General features: G+C 51.1%; 1 protein-coding gene and 1 long non-coding RNA gene across 7 annotated transcripts in view; one reads left to right on the top strand and one right to left on the bottom strand.

Annotated features, from left to right (window-relative positions):
* The window catches only part of PPP2R2C (protein phosphatase 2 regulatory subunit Bgamma), a 247451-nt gene extending 244364 nt beyond the window's left edge, over positions 1-3087 (top strand). For all 6 annotated transcript variants that reach the window (XM_054484751.1, XM_054484755.1, XM_054484756.2 and 3 more), the window contains one exon: positions 81-3087. In XM_054484751.1, the coding sequence (XP_054340726.1) occupies positions 81-372 (292 nt within the window). In that variant the 3' untranslated portion in view covers positions 373-3087. The remainder of the gene's footprint in view (positions 1-80) is intronic.
* Positions 3088-12744: 9657 nt separating this feature from the next.
* LOC134739247 (uncharacterized) lies at positions 12745-14245 on the bottom strand. Its single transcript, XR_010125859.1, has 2 exons — positions 13979-14245; positions 12745-13219 (listed from the first exon to the last, which is right to left on the bottom strand). It is a non-coding gene; the product is annotated as an uncharacterized LOC134739247 (long non-coding RNA).
* Positions 14246-16287: the final 2042 nt, after the last annotated feature.

Genomic DNA, 16287 nt, shown 5'->3' on the forward strand with positions numbered 1-16287 from the left:
ATGAGCCCCCACACCTGGGCTTATTTCTTGAGAAGAGGCTTATGCTCCTCCTCACCTGACACCTCTCCTTCTCCCACCAGCGTCATCATGACCGGGGCCTACAACAACTTCTTCCGCATGTTCGATCGGAACACCAAGCGGGACGTGACCCTGGAGGCCTCGAGGGAAAGCAGCAAGCCCCGGGCTGTGCTCAAGCCACGGCGCGTGTGCGTGGGGGGCAAGCGCCGGCGTGATGACATCAGTGTGGACAGCTTGGACTTCACCAAGAAGATCCTGCACACAGCCTGGCACCCGGCTGAGAACATCATTGCCATCGCTGCCACCAACAACCTGTACATCTTCCAGGACAAGGTAAACTCTGACATGCACTAGGTATGTGCAGATCCCAGCCCCTGCCACCCAGCCTCATGCAAGTCATCCCCGACATGACCTTCATGACCGCAGTGCAAGAAGGGGAAGAAAGTCACAGCACTGATGAGGACAGCTGCAGAGGTGGCAGTGTGTGGACACAGGAAGCTTGGGCCCCATCCCTGCCCCAGCTTCCCTAGGCCAGAATTGTGTTTGGCAGTAATTGTCTGTTTAATAAAATAAAAGGAAAGGAAGCGTTCACCGCCACAAATCATAAAATGGACACGACTGTGGAGTCTTACAGTTCAGGGTTCTTTCATTCACGTCCCTTCCTGTCTCGGTCTGCGGTCTTTACCACATCAATAGGACTTTTTATGCGTCTGGGTTAATTTTTCACTCCAGTGTGTCCTGTTGTGGGGGCCGGAGCTGATGGGAGCTGCTTCTCCCCCATGCCTCACTGGTCCCAGATCAGGGCTCCAGGGACAGATGATGAATCTCAAACGAGCCAGCCAGGGGTTCTTTTGCTTATAAATGGGGCAATTCGCCCTGTCTCAGAGCTGATGATCTCACCTTTGTTTTTTGGATGGTGAATTCATGCTGAGAATTTGCAGATGCAAGCTCCTCTCCTAGGTCTTCTGAATGTCTTGAAACATCCCAGGTCCCAGGTCTGGTGCGGTTTCGCGAGAGGAGCGGAGTGGGGTTTGTCTTCTGTGTGCCTGTGTCCTCATCTGATTCACCTGCCATTTGCTGAGCCTCTGCTGTGTGCCGGGTGTGGTGCTCAGCCCTAGAGGCAGTTGACTTACCCCCTGCAGCCCTCCCTGCAGCCTCACCCTTCAGCATTCACTGGGCACCTTCCCGGAGCAGACACTGACTCCCATGCACGATTTTTTGGAATCTTCCTCCTGACTGTGAGGTGGGTGTTCATTCATTTCCTCCACAAACACCAACTTCTTGAAGCATGCCAGGCTCTGGGCTGGATGCTGGGGATAAGCGGGAACCCTCAGGATCCCCTCTGTCCACAAGAAGAAACTGAGGCTCTGAGCAGATGCACAGGTCACCCATGGCAGGTGCCATGCAGTGGTGTCAGGAACCCGTCTGGGTCTTCGCACAAGGTTCTCTCCAGTCCATCTCGTGGGTGGCTCATGTTACAGCGACATTCGAATGGAAGGTTGGAAAGGAATGCCTCTTTGTCTTGTGAAGTAGGACATGGCAGACTTGGCGACAACAAGGGTCCGGGAGAACTGAGACGCAGGATGGAAGATGGAGAAGACCCCCCAGAGCTCCTCGCTCTGCTTGGTGGCTTCAGGAGTGCGGCCCTCCCCAGGACTCCACTTCACCCTGGGCTTGCACCCTCCTTGAGCCAATGCACTGAACTGCCTTTGAAAGGAAATTGCATGTTCTGACCATTTTAGGATACCTTTATTTAAGGACCACACAGTCCCAGAGGACACATCCCTCGGGAACTCTGCCCCTCTGACAATGAGGGCCACAGAGAAGGTGGTGTTTCCATGGTAGATGCTCCTGTTCTGGTGATACCAAACCTGCCCACCCCTCTGAGTCGTCTTTGCTCATGGGCTTGCAGCAGAACCATGTAGTTTGGCATTTTGATTCAGAAAGTGGGGAGCAGAGACCTAGCCAAATCCAACCTTTTTTTTGGTTTTGTTTTGTTTTTTACAAGATATAACATAACCCAGGAAACAGACCCAGCTGAGGTTATTCTCAGTGGATTACAGTAATACTTTTGTGTGTGTAAAAGCACAAAGTGCATGTGTACTCACTTCTGGCCATATAACATTTACACAGGGAAATGGATCATTGATTTTTTTTTTAATCAACGTGAATGAAGAATGTTTGTTTATATATCACTATAAAATCCAGTTGAGCTGGACAGTATTATATGTACATATCTATTCTAATTAAATTTAACAATCAAAGGATTGGATTACTTTTTTCCCCCTTGTAAAAAGGTTCGAGAATGTGGTCAATTGTATAGATAGCGTGTTAAAGCCAAAACCCAACTCTGAGGGCCTTACCCATTACTTGGATATTTGCTACGATCCATCTCCCTTTGTGAGTCAAATGTTAAGAGAAGAAACTTGTATTTGCAGCTAGAGGTTACTGTCACATCATAGATTTAACATTTACCATCTTCAAAGTACGAATCTTACATATTCTTCAAAAGGAGGTCTTAATACAGTTCCTAGTTCCTTACTTCTGTTTTAAACTTTGGGTACCAAACCAAAAAGGAGAAAAAAGAAAGGAAAAGATCTTCTTTCAAGAAAAGTATGTCTCTGGATCCCTGGAAAATAATGATGTCCAAAGCAAATTGTGAAGATAAAATGTGTGTTAAGAAAAGGTGTCGGCGGGAGGGATAAAACCAGAAACGGTAGAAGGACCAGTGTAATAGTCACAGACTTGCATCCTGGCTCTGCTTACATTTCCTGGTCTTCTCGAATGTACGGGCGTTCACATAGTCATTGTGAAGTTGTTGGGGTTTTTTTGGTTTTGTTTTTAATTTAGCTTTTCTCTGAGGACAAAGCTCTTGGTGGTGGTGGTGGTGGGGGTGGTGGTGTGGGATACATGGTGGTCAAGTTGTCAGCCCTGATCAGTTTGGACTCTGTAACTCATAGGTGCATTCTTTTTTCTTTGGTGTCTCACAAATTACCCAATTGTTGAATAAAACTATAAATATGTTAATACCAGCTTTTTCCAATAAAATAACAAATGTTACATCAAAAACGAGGTCCAGATGCTGTTTGTTTTTAGTGAGTCCAACCTCATGGAGGTGGAGCCCATCAAGAGGCAATACAGTGGGTGGGGATGCCCATGGGCTTTGCACTGGGAAGCTGGGTTCACATCAAGGGTTTGCTCCCTCTAGCTCCTAATGCAGCTCTTAACTTTCCCTAGCTCTGAATTCATCACTGAGGAAATGGAGCTAATAAGACTGCCTATCTTGTAGGTTTGTGGTGGGAGAGGAAGGGCAAGATTAACTTGGATAGTGCAAAACACAGTGCTTGGCACATGACACTCCGTAATGATAGTTGTCTTGTCTTGCAGCAGGTGTGCATAGCCCATCATCATCTCCACACACACTCACACTCTCCATGAGAATATGATACAGATGAGGAAACTGATTCAGAGAGGTTAAAGAATTAGCTCACAATCACACAGGTAGCGTATAACTCCTCAATCAGTGCTCCCCCACAGACATGCCTGAGGGTCCAAGAGAATGGAAGCCCGGGGGCAGAGAAACCACAGGGTACCTGGATTCTTCAGGAAGCCAGAGAGGCCCCGCCCCACCTGCCACAATGGCTGAGCTAAACAGGAGAGTGTGTGGGTAAGTGCCCCACGCATGCCTGGGTTTCCCTGCACCTTGCCCAGAGCCAGGCACTGCCTCTGGCTTTCAAGAGGGAATTCTGGGCTTCAGGTTCAGCAGGAGGAAGGCAGGCGCTATTCTGCGGGTCTGCTGGCAGGGGCTTCATTGGCGCTTAGTTCCACAGCTCCAGGACAGAGCACAGGGAGGAGGTGGCCACTTCCTGGCTGTGTGTCACTGGCCACTCACTAACCTCTCTGACCGTGTGTGTACATAGAGGGAGGGCATGCTGCTCCTCCTCAGTACTGTGGGGTGACTCGACTGAACCCCGCAGTCCTGCTGTGCTGGAGGTCACCCGGCCCCTACAGGGAAGGGATGTCTCGTTGAGGCTGCGCGCTATCCTTTCTGCAGAGCATGGGGATTGCTATTGTTATACCCATTGTACACATGGAGAACAGGAGGCCTAGAGAGATGAGATAATTTAACCGATACCCAAGTTAGTAGAATTAATAAGTGGAGGGGTCAGGATTCACACCCCAGGGATGGAAGTGGCAGGCATGTGCGGAGGCCCAGGGTGGTGATGGATCCTGCAGTCTCAGCCTCCTCAAACCCAACTTCAGCCAACATTGACCGAATGCCAGCTCTGGGATCTTGCAGATGTGATTAAGGTCATGGACCTGAAGATGGAGTTTAGCCTGGATTATCCCTGTGGGACCCATCTAATCGCCCAAGACCATGAAAGTGTAGAACCGTTCCTGGTTGTATTGGAGACAACTGTAGCAACAGAAAAAGGCTCAGAAAGGCATGTCATGAAGACTCGACCAGCGGTGCTGGATGTGAAGATGGAGGAGGGGGCCACCAGCCTAGGAACACAGGCAGCTTCTAGAAGCTGGAAAAGGCAAGGAAATGGATCCTCCTGGGACCCTCCGGAAGGAACCAGCCCTGCCCACACCTTGGTTTCAGCCCAGTGAGGCCTGTGTCAGACCTCTGACCTCCAGACTGGAAGAGAATAAATATGGTCTTTTAAGCCTCTCAGTTTGCAGTCATTTGTCATGGCAGCACCAGGGACCCCATATCCCTGGGCACCTTCGTCCTGGTGACAAAGCCACCCCTTTAGGTAGGGATTTTCCCTGCTCACAGGCAAGGGCCCTCGGGAGGTCCACAGCACGCAGGGAAGCAGCAAAGCGGGGCCTGTAGCCCTGGTGGCACCTCATTGCCTTTCTTGAGCACGGCAAGGGTAGGGCTCTTTCCTGGGGAGCTTCTGGTGATGGTTTATGGGGCTGCAGGGGACAGAGGGGCAGCCAGATGGTGGCAGAGCTAGTGAGCAGGGCTTCTAGAGGGCCAGGCGTGTGAGGGCTGGAGCCTGTGGAGTGGTGGGGAGCTGGCCCCTGGCCAGGGACGGCTTGGCCTGCTCCAGCAGGGTCTGAACACATGGATGGGCCCCCACTCCACACCAGGCCCTGCGCTCAGAGCTGTGGCAGGCAGAGATGGCCTTGAGAGGGCTGGGAGAAATGATGCTCAATGCTCTCCCTCCCTGGACCTCTCCGGAGCTCATCTCTCCCCAGCCCTGCAGGTCCTGAGGTTCCTGACACCCACTGGGCTAGGTCCCGGGCTTGGCTTGGCAGGGGTGCCCCTGGGTGACCTGCCCTCCTGCCTGACCTGCCCTGCCCTCCACCCACTGGGCTAGGTCCCAGGCTTGGCTTGGCAGGGGTGCCCCTGGGTGACCTGCCCTCCTGCCTGACCTGCCCTCCATGTCATTCCTAGTATTCACAGGGGACACACCAGGCTCTATACGGAGGCTCATCCATCCACACAGCCACCTGGTCAAGAGGATTCTGTGATTTTTCCGCGGCTTTTATAAATAAGGAAACTGAAGCGTGAAGAGGTGGGTGAGTCCTTCATGGCCACAAACTGTGAGTGTTGGGTCTGACCCCAGGCAGCGTGTCCGCAGAGCCCCAAGGTCTTAATTACTAAACTGTGTCCTGGACCTTCTGGCTACCTGGGGGGCTTCAGGTCTTGGAAGGTGACATTCTGGTGTGTGTTTTCCCAGTCGCTGCTCACACCTTTCCCCTCCTGAAACCGACTGTGCACCCTTTGCTCCTGAAAAGCCTCCTGAGCTGAGAGCCTCGATTCCTCCTGGCCCCACAGCCCTGGCTCCTCTCCACCACAGCCCGGGCCCCCCTGGCACTGGCACGGACATGGATGTGAGGCCAGGGACCATCATTCACTCACCACCGTGTCTCTGGTGCCCTGCACAGTCCTTAGGGACTACTTACTGAGCAAGGTGTATGTGGGCTCAACACTGGGTCCCCTGCAGGAGCCCAGAGAACCCTTGTAAACACTGCAGATCGAACACCCTCACTCCCACAGGCTCGAGAGTCAAAGAAGGGATCGAAATAAAGAGAATAGGAGCCGGACTGTGGCCTTGAAGATGGGAAGCAAGAAGGCACGTAGGGGAGTGGAAACGGCTTAGAGACCGAGAGAGCAGAGCCCAAGCCCGCGGTGCGGGCATCCACAAGGCAACTGGTTTGCATCATAGAACCCCAGAAAGGCTCTGGGCCTGGGGCACCAGGGACCTCTGAGGGTGGGGAGCAAATTGAGGTTTTCTGAATGTCTTCGTCAGCAAGCATCCCTCTCCCACCCCTGCAGAAGGTGGGAGGTTCATTCCCCAGGGATTGTGCCAGAGGCTGCGGGGACCGGGACCCCAGGAAGACCTGGCGGCAGGCAGCCAACTGAGAACAGGTCACACCCAACCCACCCACACCCCGGGGAAGGTTAAAGGCCCCCTCACTGGGAAGCTGGCCAGCTGGAGAGAAAAGACCTAGGTTTGGACACTTGGCGGTCCCTCAAGATACTGCTCCATCGGCTAGACACGGTGGCTTACCCCTGTAATCCCAGCACTTTGGGAGACCAAGGCGGGCGGATTACCAGTGGTCAGGAGTTTGAGACCAGCCTGGCCAACATGGCAAAACCCTGTCCCTGCTAAAAACACAAAAATTATCCAGGCATGGTAGCATGCACCTAGAATCGCAGCTGGGAGGCTGAGAGGGAGGAGAATGGCTTGAACATGGGAGGTGGAGGTTGTAGTGAGCCAAGATTTTGCCACTGCACTCCAGCCTGGGTGACAGTGAGACTCCATCTCCAAAAGAAGAAAGGTACTGCTCCACCAAAGCATCTAACTGGGAAGCTGGCAGTTTGACACGCATCCCCACTCTGCCACAGGCACACAGAGATTCCAGGCAGCTGCTGAGATAGAAGCAGACAGCCCAGAACGCCAGACACTCAAGGACAGCCCTGCTGTGGAAAAGACCAAGATGAAAACAAGCAAACAAGCCAAGAGGAAGGAAAAGAAGCTGCAACTTTCAGCTACAGTGCCAAGCGGAATACAGTTTTCAAAACTCTGATAATGGATATCTGCATAGAGATAAGAGAATATGGAAAACATAGCCAAGGAAACATGTGGAGACTCTAAGGAAACCAGGGAAATTAGAAGCATGATTGCAAAAATAAAGATCTCTGCAAAGATTGGAAGATACGGTTAAGGAAATTTCTCAGGAAGTAGAACAAAAAAACATCAAAGAGAATCCCAAAGAAAATAGGTGAGAAAAAGAGATAAACTCGGCCGGGCGTGGTGGCTCACACCTGCTAATCCCAGCACTTTGGGAGGCCAAGGCAGCCTGATCACTTGAGGTCAGGAGTTTGAGACCAAGCTGGCCAACATGGTGAAACCTGTCTCTACTAAAAATACAAAAATTAGCCAGGCGTGGTGGCGCACACCTGTAATCCCAGCTACTCGGGAGGCTGAGGCAGGAGAATCGCTTGAACCCGGGAGGCAGAGCTTGTAGTGAGCTGAGATAGCGCCACTGCACTCCAGCCTGGGTGACAGAGTGAGACTCTATCTCAAAATAGATAAATAAATAAACAAACAAAGCTAACCTCAGCACGCAGATACGAGGAGTTCAACAAAGAAAATGGAGGAAAGAAAATATTCAAAATTTTTCTGACCTGAAGAATCAAACTTTGCAGATGGAAAGAAACTACAGTGCCCGGCGCAATGGTGGAAAGCCTACCCGCTTCCAGGGCCATCCCTTTGAGGATCAGAACTCAGGAAGACTGAGAACACTGTAAACGATAGCTTAGGAGAATCAGAATACGTCTTCAGTCTTCCCAGCAGCAATAAGGGAAGGGAGCGCTGCTTTCAAACTCTAAGAAGAAATTCTCGGACCTCGAATGCTGGCTATGCCCCTTCAAACTATTGATTACACTTGAGAGGGAAATGAAGACTTTTTACCCACTCAAGGTTTTGTACCAATTAGCTTTTGGTGTGTAATGAAACACCCCAGAATTTAGTGTCTTAAAAAAAAAAAAAAGAGTAAACATGGACTATTTCTTACAATTCCGTGTGTGGGCTGGGAGGCAGAGCTGAGGATGAATGTTTTAGAACGGCCTCACTCACAGGTTTGCTGGTTGGCTCAGGGCAACACAGATGCCATCAGCAGGCATCTCTCTCACCCAGCGGGCTCTCCCAGGCCAGCCCTGTGATCGCCCCAGTTGTTACCAGAAAGTGGTCTGAATCCAGACTCAAGAGAGGGTTTTTGGTTCTTGCACAAGATAGAATTTGGGACGAGTCCACAGAGTAAAGTGAAAGCAAGTTTATTAAGAGAGTAAAGGCAAGAAGGAATTGCTACTCCATAGGCAGAGTAGGGTGTTCCCAAGAGCAAGAGGAGGAATGCATGTGCCTTAGGTACAGTGCTTGTTTATATATAAGACAACAAAGCCACAAAATCCTGGGGGAGGTGTGCTCTGCTACGAGGGCTGGTGACTAAGGATTGTTCATCTTTGTGCAACTACTGTCTTCTGCAAGAATCTTTAAAGCAAAACTTTTTTTTTTAGACAGAGTCTTGCTCTGTCGCCCAGGCTAGAGCGCTGGAGTGCAATGGTGCGATCTCCACTCACTGCAACCTCCGCCTCCCAGGTTCAAGCACTTCTCCTGCCTCAGCCTCCCAAGTAGCTGGGATTACAGGTGCCAGCCACCATATCTTGCTAATTTTTTGTATTTTTAATAGAGATGCATTTCACCATGTTGGCTAGGCTGGTCTTGAACCCCTGACCTCAGGTGATCTGCCCACCTCAGCCTCCCAAAGTGCTGGGATTACAGGTGTGAGCCACCGTGCCCAGCCACCAAACTTACTTTTAAACTAAGAATGCTTTTGTTCTTAAGGTATCGGGACATCAGGACATCTCCTGGGTCTGTTAAGTCCGGGGTCTGTTCGGTAAACATTGTTCACTTATTCCCCATCTGTAAATCTCCTGTTGACTAAGAATGCCTAACCTCCTGGGAATGCAGCCCAGCAGGTCTCAGCCTCATTTTACCCAGCCCCTATTCAAGATGGAGTCACTCTGGTTCCAATGTCTCTGACACTGGAGCCCCCAATGTCAGTAAGATAAGCCCCAAGGCACACCTGCTTCTCAAGTCTCTGCTTGTGTCATATTTCCTGTCGTCCCATGCGCCAAAACAAGTCACAGGACCAAGCCCAGGTCACCATGAGGGGAGATGACCCAAAGGTATGGACCTATGTTGGGAAGTTTTCAAACTGGCTCCCATTCACACAAAGGCAATTTCTCAGGAAGTCACTGGAGGGTGTGCGCCACTAACACGAAACCAGGAAAGAAGGAAACACACGAGGCAGGGACTCCTGGTTGTCCCTGACATCTGACCTTCCCTTCATATATCGCATTGGAGTTGTTATCTGGACACAGGATCGTCCCCCAGAGCCAGGTGGGGCCAACAGCGAGGACATGGAAGTGATCTGCTCCAGGCACTGCTGTAAGAGGGGAGAAGCCTGTCTTTTACCTGCCCTCCCATCCTAAAGGCTGGCCAGACTGTAGACACAGTGCTGAAAGTGTAACCACCCAGTGGGTTCACCTTGCCCACTGCCTGGACAGAGCCGATTTATCAAGACAGGGGAATTGCAATGGAGAAAGTAATTTATGCAGAGCTGGCTGTGAGGGAGACTGGAGTTTTATTATTACTCAAATCAGTCTCCCCAAGCATTCGGGGATCAGAGTGTTAATTTTAATTATAACTTAATTAATTAATTAATTTGGAGACAGAGTCTCGCTCTGTCGCCCAGGCTGGAGTGCAGTGGCACGATCTTGGCTCACTGCAACCTCCACCTCCTGGGTTCAGGCGATTCTCCTGCTTCAGCCTCCCAAGTAGCTGGGATTACAGGCACCCACAACCATGACCGGCTAATTTTTGTATTTTTAGTAGAGACGGGGTTTCACTGCATTGGCCAGGCTGGTCTCAAACTCCTGACCTCAAGTGATCTGCTCATCTTGGCCTCCCAAAGTGCTGGGAGTACAGGCGTGAGCTACCGCGCCCGGCCGGGATCACAGTTTTTGAAGACAATTTGGTGGGCAGGGGCTTGGGAAGTGGAGAGTGCTGATTGGTCAGGTTGGAGATGGAATCATAGTGGGTTGAAGTGAGGTTTTCTTAATGTCTTCTCTTCCTGGGTGCAATGGTAGGACTGGTTGAGCCAGATTACTGGTCTGGGTGGTATTGGCTAATCCATCGAGCGTGCAGGGTCTGCAAAATATCTCAAGCACTGATCTTAGGTTTTACAATAATGATGTTATCCCTAGGAGCAATATGCAGAGGTTCAGACTCTTGGAGCCAGAGGCTGCATGACCTCTAAACTGTGATATCTAATCTTGTAGCTAATTTGTTAGTCCTGCAAAGGCAGACTGGACCCTAGGCAAGAAGGGGCGTCTTTTTGGGAAAAGGCTGTTATCAATTTTGTTTCAGTCAAACCATGAACTGAATTCCTTCCCAAAGTTAGTTTGGCCTATGTCCAGGAATGAACAAGGACAGCTTAAAGGTTAGAAGGAAGATGGAGTTGGTTAGGTCTGATTTTTTTCACTGTCATAATTTCGTTAGTTATAATTTTGCAAAGGTGGTTTCAGGACCTGGAACAACTAGTTTAGATCTCAAGATAGAAAATGTGGGTCAAAAGAGAGAGAGTGACAAGAGAGAAGAAACCTGCCTGGAGCCAGCACACTAGCCTAGGCCACCTACTCAGATGGTGACCTGAGAGAGAAATACAATTCTGTTTTGCATAAACTGCTGTATTGGGGGGTCTCTTTGTTATAGCAGCCTAGCCTGTTTCCCAGCTAATCCATCTGGGATCCCAGAAACAGGGATACCACGGAGGAGAGACACAAAAGGAACACCCAGGTGACAGTGAGGGAGTCCCCAGGGTGACAGCTGCGTGGTGGGCCTAGAGAGTGAACAGTCCAGATCGACACAGGAAGATGGAAAGTTCCAAACAACAAATCTACGGGGCTGGGGAAGCAGAAATTGAGAGCTTATCTGATAGTTTTAACACATTGAGAAGAATTTTCTATTTTTCACAAATGAATTAGTGATCAACGTGGAGAAAACTAGACAAACAAAAAACTAGATAATTATTAGGCACAGCGTAAACAAAAAGTAATCATAAGCCGGCCGCGGTGGCTCACGCCTGTAATCCCAGCACTTTGGGAGGCCAAGGTGGGTGGATCACCTGAGGTCAGGAGTTAGTGACCAGCCTGGCTAACAGGATGAAACCCTGTCTCTGTGGTAGCGGGTGCCTGTAATCCCAGCTACTTGGAAGGCCGAGGTAGGAAAATCACTTGCACCCGGGAGGCGGAGGTTGCAGTGAGCCGAGATCATGCTACTGCACTCCAGCCTGGGTGACAGAGTGAGACTCGGTCTCCAAAAAAAAAAAAAAAAAAGAAAGAAAGAAACGTAATCATAGTGCCTTCCGTGGCTCAGCAGTGAATCCTATTTACACAGCACAGAAATGATGGACACTGATTTAACAGGACCCAGTCAGATGGTGATACTGGGAAGGTGGCTTGTCCATTAAAGTCTCATTGAAGGAGGCCAGAAGGGCCATATGAGAGATGATTTTTCTTTCATGGTGTCTACACATATTATCTCAAACTGGAAAATCAGAAATAGCATATGAACATGTTATTCCAAAACATGGAGGTAATTAGCAGAAGAAACAGCTGAAAGGGGTGGAGGCCATTCCTCTGAGGCATGGCAACTGGGGGTGAGAGCAAAGGGATAGGGGCTTTAAAATCCATGAGCATTTAATTTAATTTAAAGAGAAAGGAAGCGAAGATGTTGCTGGAAAGGGGTCCCGATCCAGATTCCAAGAGAGGGTTCTTGGATCTCGCGGAAGAAAGAATTCAGGGCGAGTCCATGGAGAAAAGTGAAAGCAAGTTTATTAGGAAAGTAAAGGAAGAAAAGAATGGCTACTCCATGGACAGAGCAGCCCGAGGGCTGCTGGTTGTCCATTTTTATGGTTATTTCTTGATGATATGCTAAACAAGCGGCGGATTCTTCATGCCTCCCCTTTCTAGACCATATAGGGGAACTTCCTGACATTGCCACTGCATTTGTAAACTGTCATGGCGCTGGTGGGAGTGTGGCAGCAAAGACGACCAGAGGTCACTCTTATGGCCATCTTGGTTTTGGTGGGTTTTGGCCGGCTTCTTTACTGCAAACTGTTTTATCAGCAAGGTCTGTGTGACTTGCATTTTGTGCCAACCTCTTATCTCATCCTGTGACTTAGATGCCTTAACCGTCTGGGAATGCAGCCCAGTAGGTTTCAGCCTCATTTTAGCCAGCTCCTATTCAAGACGGAGTTGCTCTGGTTCACACGCCGCCTCCACAGCCCTGCCACATGGCCCCTGATGGGTGGGGTGGAGAGTGTGAGAAGGGTTCAGGGACTGGCAGAAACTGGCTGGGCTGGCAGGAGATGGAGATGCCTCCAAACCAAGGGGTTCCTGGGTGGAACATGCTCTGCTCTGTCTCCACTCTGGAGCAGGGTTTGCTGATGACAGTCCCTTCACTTCCTCAGGCCCCCACTTACCTAGCTGCCCATTGGAAGGGAGTGTGTCTTGACCATGCCCAGCACAGGAGCCTTGAGAACTGGCGAATGAATGGATGATGGACTAAATCCATAAATTCATGAATGATTGAATAAATGATTAAAGGAATGAATGGCTCCATGAATGAATGATTGTGTAAATGATGGTGTGATAGATACTTTATTTCTCAACAAATCATAGCCACCCTGAAAAGCAGATCTTTATAATCCTGATCTCACAGAGGAGCCACCTGAGGCTGGAAAAGTTAGGAGGTGTGCCCAAGGCCCATCCTATAGGATAGTGACAAGTGTGACCACTGATTGAGACCTACTGTGTGCTGGGCCTTGTGTCGCACACTTTGCACTCTATTGTATTCTACACAAACCCGTGAGGCAGGTCCTATTATTGCTCCTGTTCTAGAGGTAAGGAACTTGAGTTTCAGAGAGGTTAGGGAACCTGCCCAGGGCCACACAGTAAAGGCAGAGGCCAGGCTGGAACGCAGGTCTCTGAAACCTATGAGGTCATAGGTTCTGGAGCTGAGGTCTGGCCCCATTCTGTCTCGACCCCAGCGCCTCTGTTCTTCCTCCACTGATATCGCGAGGCAAAGGGTGGTGAACTCCATGCAGCCTTCATAATCTAGGGAAAGTTGTAAGGTTTCTATTGGTACCTATGTTAGGGTTCTCTGGAGGGACAGAACTAATAGGATCTATGTGTCTATGAAAGGGGGTTTATCAGGGAGAACTGACTCACACGATCACAAAGCAAAGTTTCATGATAGGCTGTCTGCAAGCTGGGGAAGAAGGAAGCCAGTAGTGGCTCAGCCCTTGTCCAAAAGCCTCAAAAGTAGGGAAGCCGAGAGTGCAGCCTTCAATCTGTGGCTGAAAGCACAGATTTCGGCAAACCACTCGTGTAAGTCCCAGGGTCCAAAGGCCGAGGAACCTGGAGTCTGATGCCCAAGGGCAGGAGGAGTGGAAGGAAGCATCCAGCATGTGAGGAAGATGAAGGTGGAAGACTCAGCAAGCCAGCTTCTCCCACCTTCTTCTGCCTGCTTAGTTGGAGCCGCGCTGGGAGCGGATTGGATGGTGCCCACCCACATGGAGGGTAGGTCTTCCTCTCCCCGTCCACTGACTCAAATGTCAGTCTCCTCCAGCAACACCCCCACAGACACACCCAGAAACAATGCTTCACTAGCCATCTAGGCATCTCAATCCAATCAAGTTGACACCTAACCATAACCATCACAGTACCTATCGGGATTCATTCTTTATATGCTACAAAAAGTTCCTGTGTAATAACTTCTGCTACTTTTTGCTGAAACAAATCCAAACCGCCTCGAAAAGGGGACAGCCTCCTTGACTTAAACTAAACACAAAGCCCTCCCTGGTTTGGAAATACCTGGAGAAACTTGCCCCTTGGGTCTGAGCAGCCGAAGAGCAAGCAAGGCCAGTGATGGTGACAGTTGACAGCGTACTGGCAGCCCTCGCTTGGTCTCGGCACCTCCTCAGCCTCGGCGCCCCCTCTGGCCGCGCTTGAGGGGCCCTTCAGCCTGCAGCTGCACCGTGAGAGCCCCCTCTCTGGGCTGGCCGAGGCCGGAGCCGGATCCCTCAGCTTGCGGGGAGGTGTGGAGGGAGAGGTGCGGGCGGGAACGGTGCTGCGCTCTGCGCTTGCGGGCCAGCGCGAGCTCCGGGTGGGCGGGGGCTCGGCGCCCCGCTCTCGGAGCAGGAGCAGCCGGCCGGTGCTGCCGGCCCGGTCAGTGAGGGCTTAGCACCCAGGCCAGCAGCTGTGGAGGGTGCGCCGGGTCCCCCAGCAGTGCCAGCACTGCGCTCAAATTCCCCCCCCCCCCGCCCCCGCCCCGGCCTCAGCTGCCTCCCCGCAGGGCAGGGGTCGGGACCTGCAGCCCACCATGCCCGCGCTTCCCCCAGGCCGTGGGCTCCTGCGTGGCCCAGCCTCCCCGACAAGCGCCGCCCCCTGCTCCGCGGCGAGCCGGGTCCCATCGACCGCCCAAGGGCTGAGGAGTGCGGGCGCACCGCGCGGGATTGGCCAGCAGCTCCACCTGCAGCCGGGGTGGGGGCTTCACTAGGTGAAGCCAGCTGGGGTCCTGAGTCTGGTGGGGATTTGGAGAACCTTTATGTCTAGCTAAGGGATTGTAAATATACCAATCAGCACTCTGTGTCTAGCCCAAGGTTTGTAAATGCACCAATCAGCACTCAGCACCCTGTGTCTAGCTCAAGGTTTGTGAATGCACCAATCAGTGCTCTGTGTCTAGCTAATCTAGTGCGGACTTGGAGAACTTTTGTGTCTAGCTCAGGGATTGTAAATGCACCAATCAGCACCCTGTCAAAATGGACCAATCAGCTCTCTGCAAAATGGACCAATCACCAAGATGTGGGTGGGGCCAGATAAGGGAATAAAAGCAGGCTGCTGGAGCCAGTAGCGGTAACACCTTCGGGTTGTCTTCCGCAGTGTGGAGGGTTTGTTCTTTCGCTCTTTGTGACGGCTCTCACTGCTGCTTACTCTTTGGGTCTGCACTGCGTTTATGAGCTGTAACACTCACTGTGAAGGTCTGCAGCTTCACTCCTGAGCTAGCGAGACGAGGAACCCACCAGAAGGAAGAAAACGCGGAACACATCCTAACATCAGAAGGAACAAACTCTGGATACACCGGCTTTAAGAACTGTAACAGTCCCCACAAGGGTCCGTGGCTTCATTCTTAAAGTGAGACCAAGAACCCACCAATTTCAGACACAAAGGAGGGCGCCAGCCTTGCTGCGGGGCCATAAATCTATTTAATTTCCTCTTATCTTCCCCCCGGTTCGAGAGGAAGGTGCTTTCACCTGGACTGTTCCCATGAGGAAAGGAGGCTTCGGGAATCTGATAAAGCTTCCAAAGTCCCGTGGCCGGCAGGAACCGAGGTTTGGATGGCCGGACTTCTCAGCCCCCCAGGCGGAGGAGGAGGAGGAGGCATGACACATGAGGGTGAGAGTGCATGCCAGGTCAAGCCGAAAATGCAGCAATGCCACATGGTCTTTTCCACTTAGCTTAGCTCCAGGATGACTTTGAACAGTGTTGCAGCCCCGTGGGCAGAAAATTGTACTTGCCTCAAGCTTCATTAAAGCAAATCGAGTCAGAAGGGATTGAAACACCTGGAAGAAATACGATGGATTCAAACAGGGAAAAGGTGTGGGTCCATCCCATTTTCTGGCAAATCCAACAGCCTAGGAGACATCACAAAAACATTCCAAGGCTCCTGGACTTTTTTAAAGAGGCTAAGGATGGGGCCTGCCAGGTACAGGATGGCCCATGCAAGTGGAGACGCAGCCACAGGATATCTGGGTTTTATCGCAGCCTCGTCACTTACCAGTGTTGGGACCGTATCAGTTATACTGAATTTAACAGCCTAAAGTCACATTCATCATCTTATACTTTGTGGGGGTCAGGAACCCAGGAGTGGATTCACCAGGAGGTTTTGGCTGGGTGTTTCCCTGGAGCCGCAGGCGAGTGTGGGCAGTGGCAGCCATCCCTGTTTCCAAGCGCACCTTGAGGCAGTTGGCTTGAGGCTCCAGGTCCTCGAAGTGCAGGCTTCCCCACGGGGCTGCTGGTGACATGGCTTCGTCACCCAGAGTGACGGATCCGAGAGAGAGCAGCCGAACTGAAAGCCACAGCCTTTTGTAAGCAAACCTCAGAAGTGACATCTCGTCACTTCT

The sequence above is a fragment of the Pongo pygmaeus genome, chromosome 3 (genome assembly GCF_028885625.2).
Source record: "Pongo pygmaeus isolate AG05252 chromosome 3, NHGRI_mPonPyg2-v2.0_pri, whole genome shotgun sequence".
Classification (NCBI taxonomy): Eukaryota; Metazoa; Chordata; class Mammalia; order Primates; family Hominidae; genus Pongo; species Pongo pygmaeus.